This window comes from Malurus melanocephalus, unplaced genomic scaffold (assembly GCF_030028575.1).
Source record: "Malurus melanocephalus ecotype Western Australia unplaced genomic scaffold, MMel_1.1 scaffold_693, whole genome shotgun sequence".
Lineage (NCBI taxonomy): Eukaryota > Metazoa > Chordata > Aves > Passeriformes > Maluridae > Malurus > Malurus melanocephalus.
The window spans coordinates 285,990-297,104 of record NW_026623925.1 but is presented as its reverse complement, the minus strand read 5'-3'; the positions used below and the strand labels follow the sequence as shown (position 1 = coordinate 297,104).

Here is an 11,115-nt window from a genome sequence, read left to right as displayed (position 1 = left end):
TCCTGCAGGCACATCTCCTTCAAGAGGCACCTCCCTCGCCAGATGCACGTGTCCAGCATGGACTACGGCCTGGAGCCGCCGGCCGTGGCCGAGCAGCCCACCAGCATCGGCCGCATCAAACCCGAGCTCTACAAACAGAAAACGGTGGACACCGAGGACCTCAAGAAAGAGGCGGAGAAAACCTGCGGGAAAATCAACTTCACCCTCAAGTACGACTACGAGAACGAGACGCTGACCGTGAGGATCCTCAGGGCTTTTGACCTGCCSGCCAAAGACTTCTGTGGCAGCTCGGATCCCTACGTGAAGATCTACCTCCTGCCCGACCGCAAGCGCAAGTTCCAGACGCGGGTGCACAGGAAGACCCTGAACCCCACCTTCGATGARTCCTTCCATTTCCCCGTGCCCCACGAGGAGCTGGCCAGCAGGAAGCTCCACCTGAGCGTCTTTGACTTTGACAGGTTCTCCAGGCACGACATGATCGGGGAGGTGATCCTGGAGAACCTGTTCGAGGACTCGGACCTGTCCCGGGAGACGTCCATCTGGAGGGACATCCAGTACGCCACCACGGTGAGTGCCTGCTGGGCAGGGCTGGGCTTCTCCAAGGGGTAAATTCTGCGTGGGACCCCACTGATGGGTTCCTTGGGTGCTGTTAGCCCTGGGATCCACAGCCAGGGTGAAGCTCTCTGCCATGTGTGTATGACCAGAGGTCAACATGCCAACCTCTGGTAGGCCAGGAGGTTGGTGCTGAGAATTGTTGGATGTGCTGCTGACAGCTCTTCCAGAGCTGGATTTGGGTCTTTTAACAGCTCTGTTGAATCCCTCTGGAAAAGAAGCCAAGGTTCTCTGAGAATTTGAATTCTCCCCTGAGAGAGGAGAATTCCCAGTCCCTCCGGTGTCGCCCGGAGCTGGCAGGAGACACCAAACACTCGCAGTGATGGCTGAGTACAGAGCAGTGACATGAACCCCTCCATCAGAGCTCTCTGCTCCTCCACTGCCCTCCCAGGAGGATCTGGCTGCTCCTCAGGGCAAATGAACGATTGAACTGCTCGGCAGCAGGACACCAAATCAGTCACTGTCATTGTCACTGCACGTTGTTATTTCAGAAAATGAAACACGAGCTGTCCCCAGCCCCGTGGCAGTGAGCGTGGGCCCTGTCACATCTCTCCTGGTGACTGGCACAAGGCCACAACTCGAAAAAAAATCTGTCCTGCAGCTTCCCTCGTGGCTCATCTCATACCTTTGCTATCCTGAGCTGAGGAGAGAAGTGCCAAACACAAATATTCCTTGTGGTCAGCACTGCCAGAAGAGATTTGCTTCGTAACTCAGGTTTTTTCTCAGTGCCGTGTCCCCCACCAGCTGCACCCCTTCCACCAGTGCTCATTCTTCCATTGCAGAGTGTTCAGAACTTTCTGGAAGCTCTGGGGAGGTGGGCACAGCCCCGTGCCCTGTCCTGGTCCCAGGGCACGCAGGGGACACGGGGTGGCATCACCCTGGCAGGTGGCCCTGGGTCTGGAGCTGCCTTGGGAGGGCACAGAGAGCTCTGGCCCTGCCAGTCTGAGGACACAGGGTGGACACAGGGTGGACACAGGGTGGACACAGGATGACACAGACACCCTGGGGCAGCACTGGTGATGCCTCAATCTGGCAACCTAAAGCAGCCTAGGCAAAATTCAGAGTATCCAAAGCAGTTCTGTTCATTGCAGGGCCTTCAGGGCCATCCAGGGCAGTCCCACACCCACAATGGACAATGGCTCATGGGTTTTTCACCTTTTCTCACTTTCGTCCATTTGCACATCGGGGCTGAATCCTCCAATTGCAGCTGCAGCCAATGCAGTCATTCACTCCAAGTTGGCTCCCCCCAATTCTCTGTTGTTTCCATCTCTTGGGGCCTGGCACAGGGAGGTGTCCTTGAGTTTGGGGCTGCAGAGGAATTGTTTTGTGTAAAAAATGGGAGAGCAGGAGCTCAGCACTGTCTGTGGAGTGTGGAGTTAAACACTGAAGAATCACAGGGWTACAGAGAGAAAATACTTGGAAATAGAGAAGATTAAATCCTGAGGCATCACTGGGAGCTGCTGCTGTGCTGCCTTTTGAGCATCCTGCTGGAAGGACTGCGGGAAGGAGGCGCAGGATCAGCCATGAGGAAAATGACAGCTTTGGTTAGCGGGGTGCTCCCAGCTCTGGGCTTCCAACCTGCAAAATCCACTGTGCTCTGATTGATGGATGGCAATGAAACCCAAAACGCTGGCAGAGAGGCCAGCAGGAACCAGGCACATCCCTTCACCCGGAGAGGAGCAGCTAAAGGGGGAGAAAAGTGCCCCAGGGGTGCTGCTGCCTCCTGGAGTAATCTGCTGTGGCTTCTGTGAGGAATAGCTGATGTTTTCCTGGCTAAACAAACTCACAGAATGGGGGAAATGCCACAAAAGAGGGAAAACACCTTCCAGAGAAGGTGTGAGGGAAGCAGAGCCAACACCAATTCCGAGATCTGCCATGGACATGGCCAGTGCCAYGTTTGGCTCCATCCCCTCGTCCTCTCTGTGCCATTCCCAAGGAATGTCCTGCTCCTGGAACATCTCAGCCAGCTGTAGCACACCCAAGGACAACTTCTGTTTAATCAMAATTGAGAAGGGTAAATACAGTTCYCACAAAACCCCAAGAAGGCTCTGGGTACCTAATAATGCATGAGATCAATGGTGTGGGCAGGAGAAACACACTTAAGCAACAATCTGGCCCAAAGAGCCAGCACTCAGCTCCTTAATTAATGACTGTACAGCTCGTGAATCAGTGAAACATTTTTGGTTTCAAGTCTATCGATTCAGAGCTTCCATTAATTCCTAAAAGGTACCAATATGAATTTTGGAAATGTCCCAGCGTCTATAATCGGCAAGAAAATAATGTACCCACAGGACATGCTCTGCTCTCTCGGATTTGTGGCTGCAAAGAAAAATCTCTTGACCYGATGCAATGAGGTCAAAGAACAATTTATGTTCGTTTTATACCCCGGACGGGTCCTCTCAGTGCACGAGAGGAATAAATGATGAGGTGGTGTCCAGAGGCTGCTGTCACCATCTCGCTGCTCTCTTCTGACATCCTGTCCAAAGCTTCCTGCCCTCAGCCCCTCCAAACCAGCTAAGAACAAAGAATGCATGAAAGAATAGACCCAATCAAGATTTTATATAATATTCATTAGTATTCTGCACATCTAAGTGGAATAAAGATTTAATCTCTGCCTTACCTGAGAACGAGCAGGAAATAATTTGGCAAAACCCCTCATCCATCAACAAGATCTATTCCCCAAACACTTAGCAAAGCTTTAAGTGCATTTACTTGTCTTTCTAGTTCCGTCACTCCACTACTAACAGCTACAATTTCTTTTCAGCAGATCATTATATCACATTGAAAGGAATCAAACATTTTCCGAAAATGAGCGGGTTGTTTGCTCTACAGATGTGGGATCTGTGTGTAGAAAATCAGATTCCTTTTTTTTTAAATCCATTTTTAGAAGGTGTTTGGAAATCTTTCTGCTGACTTCAGATGATGATGCTTTCTAGTTTAAATAAGACATTTGGTTTGTTTATTTTCCCATGAATTCCCATGGGCAAGGCGATGATGGAAAGGGCTTTTAGGAGGTGTAGTCGATGAAGCTGCAGGTACAAGAAGTGCTAAAAGTTATTTGATGGGGCACTAAAAGAGTAAATCGTGTAATCCAAAAGCACCAGACATTTCTGAGTGCCATCTGCTGGTTAATTCCCCATTTATACCCAAAAACACAGCCCCACGCTGTGCCAGCTCCTTGAGGGCATCTCAGAGGGCTCAGGGGTCCAAATGATGGTTAAAGTGTCACAAATTATAATCCAGCTGCCATTAAATGGGGCCTTTCATGGCTGTCTYCTGCTTTAAAGCCATGACCCCTCCAGAAACTCGTGCTCAGCTTCAAAAAAAACCACAGGGTCACTCAAAGGCGTTTTCATTTTATGCAGAAATATTGGGCTTCATCAAAGTCATAGAACTCTGTGAGTGAATTCATCCCTGCCCAGGGATGGAACTGGGTTATATTCAAGGTCTCTCCCAACCCAAAGCAGTCTGTGATGTTATGAACTGATGGCACAGGCTGTTCTAGAAAGTTCCTGAGGAGTTTGCTGCAGTGCACAGCCAGAGAACAGAGCACCACTGCATGTCAGGAGCTCCTCTTTCTGTCACCTCTCTGTGCCTGTCACATTCCTGGAGGAACCAGGCACTGGAGACGTGTGCTGTACCTTCAAACACAACTCGACAGGAACATGATTTCCTTCCTGTGTTGATTTGGTGCGAGATTCAGTGAGATTCACACCAATTCTGCGTGAGCGTGGAGCAGGATGCATCAGCTSTGCATTAACTGTGAGGCTGCAATAGGAATCACAAACCCCACTGAGGCAGAGGAAGATTGTCCTTAACCAAATGTGCAGCTGTAACGTATTTTTCCTGTTCCCTGTATTCATTTTTAGCCAAATAATGTTGGGGTGCAATGGAATCACCACCATAAATTGTTTTTCACTCCAAATGGCAAAACAGAGGAAATGCAGTGAAGGAGGAGGAGGAGGAGAAGGAGGAGGAGGGGGAGGAGGAGGAGGAGGAGGATGTGGAGGAAGCTGGCTGGATCTGCACGTTTCCAATCACATGTGTTCTCTGTTTTATTGAAGGAAAGCGTGGACCTGGGCGAGATCATGTTTTCCCTTTGTTATTTGCCAACTGCAGGTCGCCTCACCCTAACAGTCATTAAATGCAGGAATCTCAAAGCTATGGACATCACTGGCTACTCAGGTGGGTGTTTGCTGGCTGAGCAGGACCCTGTTGCATCCACATTTCCTCCTCTTCCCCCAGTGGGTGGTGGGTGAACCATCACAGAATCACCTAAAAACAGCTGAAAACAAAATTTGAAGAGCAGAATTATCTGTGGGCTGTTTCCCATCCCACTGCAGGGTTTTCAAGGCCAGAGCTCTGATCCGTCTTTTGGATTGGTCACTTAGATCTGTCACGACCCTCTTAGCCAGAATCAATCATTTCACCCCAAAATCAGGAAAGGATCTTGGGCCACTGAGATAAATCCCATTAGAATGGTCATTCCCCTGTGCCAGTGGTCAAACCTCAGGGTCACAGCCCCCTCAAGACTGGCCACAGTCACAGTTTCAAAGAGCTGACTTGCAAAACCAGCATGCACAAATTCTGCTTTTCATCATAAAAAGCAGTTTTCATTTCCAGACACCAACTTCAGAGCGTTTGAATTTCGTTGTACAAAAGACAGCAACAACAGAGACCTTTGCAGAAAATGTTTCTGCTCAGCTGGAGCTTAATGCCATATGAAATGTCTGAGAATTGAGACCTCAGGTGAAGCCAGCTCAGCCTTTCTGCAATAATAATAATGATAAGAATGSAGTGCTGGTTCTCTGGCACCTGAAACCTCAGCTCACCACCCACATCACTGTGGAAAATGATGGATTTTACTTCTCTGCAGGCAAACTTATTTCTAAAAGTCCATTTGAGGAGTTTGTGTGGCTCCTGGGAGCTCCCAGCCCCTCTGATAAAACTCTTCCAAGGGTAACTAACCACACCTCCACCATCAGAAGGTCTTTCCCTGTCTCTTCCTCCCCAGATCCATATGTCAAAGTGTCTTTGCTCTGTGACGGGCGAAGGCTGAAAAAGAAGAAAACCACCATAAAGAAAAACACCCTTAATCCCACCTACAACGAAGCAATAATCTTTGACATCCCCCCCGAGAACATGGATCAAGTCAGCCTCCTGATCTCCGTCATGGATTATGATCGGTAGGTGGGAGGCTCTGGGGAGCTGCAGGGGAGAGATCCCTTTGGGTGCAGATTTTCCTGCTCCAATTCCATTTTCCAGAGTGTTTTCCTGTTGGTGGCAGAGCTCTGTGGCATCAACCTGACTCTGTTGATTTATTGCCGCAGTGATGTGAAATTTATGATATTTATGGTTATGGAGAAATGACGAGTTTGGTAAAGGCATAACCTTGCTTTATGAAAGTTTTATGGCATTTCTTTGAGCAAGTGCCCTGCTCCCCTTGCTTGTTGATTTGTCCCATAACCCATTTTAGAAAGCAAATAAGCAAGACTGGGTGTATGAATTATGCATCACTGATCTGAGGGTTATTCTTGCTGTTCAGCACTACTCACACCTCCTTCCACATCCTGTGTCTGGGCTGATCTGCAGCTGAAATAATTTAAAAATTTTAAAACTGCTGGGATTATTCGTGGTGTTGGCAGTGCTGGGGCAGACAGAAAGCCCAGGCTCAGCAGAGCAAGGTTTGAGCCAGGTTTGGGCAGCCTGAGAGATGGATGTGGTGTCTAAATTCCCCTTACCTAAACCAGAGGCTGGACAAAATTCAGAAAATCAAAAGCRGTTTTATTTATTGAAGGGCCTCTGGTTCTGTYGGTTCTGGGAGAAGAGACCAACCCACACTTGACCCCAACCACCCTTCAGGCAGTTCATGATCAGCTCCATCCCCCATTCCCAGGCTGGATAATTCCTCCAGCGGTGGCACAAAGGCTCTGGTTGGCACCTGAGGAGCACAAAAGGCATTGCCCACACCCCTGGGGAGCTGAATCAGGGCCCTTTTGGCCACCCTGAGCCCTTTTTGGACAGATAATGACTAAACCCAGATACCTAAAATAGAGTCTGGGCAAAATCCAGAGAATGCAAAGCAGTTCTGTTCATTGCAGGGCCTTCAGGGCCATCCAGGGCAGTCCCACACCCACAATGGACAATGGCTCACGGGTTTTTCACCCTTTTTCACTTTTGTCCATTTGCACATCGGGATTTGCTGAATCCTCCAGTTGCAGCTGCAGCCAATGCAGTCATTCACTCCAAGTTGGCTCCCCCAATTCTCTGTTGTTTCCGTCTCTTGAAGCCTGGCGCAGTGAGGTGTCCTTGAGTTTGGGGCTGCAGAGGAACTGTTTTGTGTAAAAAATGGGAGAGAAGGAGCTGGAAATGGAGTCTGGAGTGATCCACTGATGAATCACAGGGTTACAGATCAATGGAAATAGAGAAGCTGAAATCCTGAGGGATCAGATGGTGATGGTGCTGCTCCTCTGCTGCTTTTCAGGGTGGGACACAACGAAATCATCGGGGTTTGCCGCGTGGGGGTCAACGCYGAGGGGCTGGGCAGGGACCACTGGAACGAGATGCTGGCGTACCCCCGCAAACCCATCGCCCACTGGCACCCGCTGGTGGAGGTGAAGAAATCCTTCAAGGAGGTCAGTGGGGTTATCCTGCCCTTGCTGAGTGGGAGGGGGCTGGGGCTGGGCGTGCAGAGAGCTCCTGCTCTTTCCTGGGATTTTCTGAGCGGAGCTGGGGGAGTTTTCTCACCAGAAATGAACCCTAGAAAACAAGCACTTCTGTGTTGCCTCGAAATAGCTCCTTGAGCTCGCAAGCAAGGCTGAGAAGAACTGTATTTACAGATGTGGCTGTTACATTTTTGGGCTTTTTATTTTCTTTTTTTTTCCTTTTTAAATTAGAGATTGAGAGCAGTAAGGGAAGAGAATGCTGCTCTGATTGCAGAACAAATTGTCCAGGGATATTGCCTATTTCAAGTTTCAATTTTTCATCCTAAAAGATTTTTCTGTTGACTCATCTCCGAGCCTTTGAGGGAGAATAAATAGAACAAATGTAATTGCTCTAAGCATCTCCAGAGAAAGAGACTGACTTGATGCAGCCCCAGATGATAAAATAGGRCTGAAATGCCCGGGTACCATTTCGTCCATCTCTGGCATTTTCTTCCTCCTCGCACTCCGATTTCTCACRCTTCCATAGAGCTCTTTGGCTCTGCCTGATTTAGGTCATAATTTCTGGAGGAGAGAGAGATGTGGAAAAGGGCACACACACGCCGTTGACACTTCAAGTACGAGAGAAAAAAAAAGCCAGCATTTGTGGCCAGCGATACGAGGATAAAGGCAATAAAACCTCCCGCTCTGTCTGGGGCTGAGGAGGTATTTTCCCTCAAAGCCACAGAAAAAGTACTTAACAAAAAGGATCTCATTTTCCCCTTCGAGTGCAGACACTGAGCTGCACTGGAAAGCAGACACTGCATTTGTTGAGCCCTCAGTGGTGACAATAAGTGTATAAATCCCATGTTTCTTCAGAATCTGGTCTTTCCTCGAATAAGGAGGGGTKGGGAGGCCCTGGCACAGGGTGCCCAGAGAAGCTGTGGCTGCCCCTGGATCCCTGGAAGTGTCCAAGACCAGGCTGGAAGGGGCTTGGAGCACSCTGGGACAGTGGAARGTGTCCCTGCCCAYGGAACTGAATCATCTTTAGGTTCCCTTCCCACTCAAACCATTCCATGATTTAAAGGTCAGTTTGTGCTCTGTTCCAGCCCAGGGCGATTGCACACACGGGAAAACCATTGATATTTTAGCTTAAGACACAGTGGAGATGGAGATGTCAGACAATGGACACCTGAACATCCTCCCTTGTGTGAAATGATCTGTGAGCTCAGCTTGCCCTGCTGTGAGCCAGCACGGGATCAGCTGTGCAGGGCTGGCTGAGCCAAGGCAGAATTTAAACCAGGATGCAGAATTAAACCAGTGTGCAGAATAAAAAAAATGTGCAGAATTTAACCAATGTGCAGAAAAAAAACAGTGTGCAGAATTTAACTAGTGAGCAGAATTAATCCAGTGTGCAGAATTTATCCAGTGTGCAGAATCAAAGCAGTGTGCAGAATTAATCCAGTGTACAGAATCAAACCAGTGTGCAGAATTAATCCAGAGTGCAGAATTTAACCAGTGAGCAGAATTAATCCAGTGTGCAGAATTTAACCAGAGTGCAGAATTAATCCAGTGTGCAGAATTTAACCAGTGAGCAGAATTAATCCAGTGTGCAGAATTTATGCAGTGTGCAGAATTAATCCAGTGTGCAGAATTTAACCAGTGAGCAGAATTAAGCCAGTGTGCACAATTTATCCAGTGTGCACAATTTATCCAGTGTGCACAATTAATCCAGTGTGCAGTATTAATCCAGTGAGCAGAATTTAACCAGGGTGCATCATCAAACCAGTGCACAGAATTAATCCAGTGTGCACTTTGTGTACGGGGGTAACTCTGCCTTGGGGAGCTCAGCAGCACCAGGGTTTCATCTTCCTTCCCCTGCCATGCCTGAGCAGTCTCCCTGTGTCACCTCACCCTGCCAGGGGCAGATGGGGCCCAGCAGCCACAGGGTTCCAGCAGAAATGGGATGGGATCCATCATTTGATCTGCTGGCATCTGCAGGACCTCACAGCACGACATGAACCGCCATGGCTGACCCAGGAGCAAGAGTTCCTTCTCCTGGCTGCAATTTTGGTGGCTTTACCACACTCATTTTCAAATGCAGGTGCGGGTTTTGAAAGAAAAACTCCTGTAAAGTTTTTGAAAATCACCAGGAAAAAAAAAAAGGGAAAAAAATAAAAGGCATTATTGTTATGATGAAACTCAGAGAAACCAAAGATGACTCACCTTCTAAAATATACTTTGAAAACCATGGCTGAGCCCCCAAGACTCTGGAAAAAAACTGAGTGAATCATTTCACCCCCCAGTGCACAGGTCAGGAGCTCTGCTTAAAAGGAAGGAAAAAACCCTCTGATCATCTGTTCTGGTATTTCTGCCACAAACTGGTGCGCAGAGCCAGCAAGCAAATGGTCCCTGTGTTTATTTGCCCTTTTAGGTTTTAGCACTGCTGCCTGCAAATCCCCAGAGCAGCCTAAAAGAAAAACTAAACAGAAAAGGCAYAGGCTCCCGGAGAGAAATTAATGGGAAATGGTATTTGTTGGTTACAAGTCGTTGCATCATCTTTTCCACTTTGTGTTTGGACATTTTTCAAAAAGAACTTTGGTTTTTTTGGTGCTGTGCCCTCAGCACTGGGTCCCTGTGCAGGCTGCTCCATCTTCCCAGGCTSCGTGGGATGCTGGCTCCCCCTCCCCCTGCCCTGACTGAGGATGCTGAGGGTGAACTGCTGGTTCTTCATCWCTTCCTCACCCTTTGTGGGGGTGAATTCGGGCTGTGCTGGCATGTGGAGTCATCATCCTCATCTTCCTCTTTGTCATCTTCGTTTTCATCTTCCCCTTTGTCTTCTTCATCTTCTTCTTTGTCTTCTTCCTCTTCACCTTCTTCTTTGTTTTCTTCATCTTCCTCTTTGTTGTCTTCATCTTCCCCTTTGTCTTCTTTATTTTCATCTTCCTCTTTGTCTTCTTCATCTTCATCTTCCTCTTCACCTATCTTCATCTTCATCTTCACCTTCATCTTCATCATCTTCTTTGTCTTCTTCATCTTCCTCTTTGTCTTTGTCTTCATCTTCTTTGTCTTCTTCTTCTTCCTCTTTTTCTTTTTCATCTTCCTCTTTCTCTTCTTCATCTTCCTCTTTCTCTTTGCCTTCTTCATTTTCATCTTCCTCTTTTCTTCATCTTCATCCTTTGTCCTCTTCCTCTTTATCTCCAAGCACATTTGTGCCAGGCAGCAGCAAATGGAGCGTTTTCTGCCCAGCTGATTCTCGTGACCGTCTCGGTGTGCTCTGAACGAGAGCCTTCCCTAATGGAGTGCTCGACCCCAAACCCGAGGCGAGGGAGCCGGGATTGAATTGTCTTTTGATGTTTGAGTGGAGGAAGGGATGGATGATCAGGAATTGTCCCTTTGATGTTTGAGTGGAGGACGGGATGAATGACTGGGAATTTTCCTTTTGATGTTTGAGTGGAGGAAGGGATGGATGACCAGGAATTGTCCCTTTGAGTTTGAGTGGAGGAAGGGATGGATGATCAGGAATTTTCCCTTTCATGTTTGAGTGGAGGGAGGGATGGATGATTGGAGCTGTTTGCCCAGACCTGCTCCAAGCTCTGTCATCTCCCCACACTCTGGTTGGGATCCCAGACACCTCCCCAGAACTCAGGGGAGAGAAGAGTGTGGGAATGTGGAATTTCTTTGCTACCCAATACCATACCTGGTGCACCTTGGAAAGGCTTTGGCCAAGAGACAGTATTTTGGCTACAGCTCAGAATCGCAGTAAATGCTGGTGAATTTACCAGGAAAATGTCACCAGAGATGCTCCAGGAGGATGGCCCGGCCCTGACCCCCTTACCCTGCCACAGCAAGGATGGATGGA

At 48.4% G+C, this 11,115-nt stretch overlaps 1 protein-coding gene across 1 annotated transcript in view; it reads left to right on the top strand.

Moving 5' to 3' along the window:
• Window positions 1-6: 6 nt before the first annotated feature.
• SYT6 (synaptotagmin 6) overlaps window positions 7-11,115 on the top strand; it is a gene marked incomplete at its 5' end in the record, with an annotated part of 15,885 nt that continues 4,776 nt past the window's right edge. Inside the window, 4 exons of the mRNA XM_057384249.1 lie at window positions 7-567; window positions 4,677-4,797; window positions 5,627-5,798; window positions 7,097-7,247. Coding sequence (XP_057240232.1) covers window positions 7-567; window positions 4,677-4,797; window positions 5,627-5,798; window positions 7,097-7,247 — 1,005 coding nt within the window. The remainder of the gene's footprint in view (window positions 568-4,676; window positions 4,798-5,626; window positions 5,799-7,096; window positions 7,248-11,115) is intronic.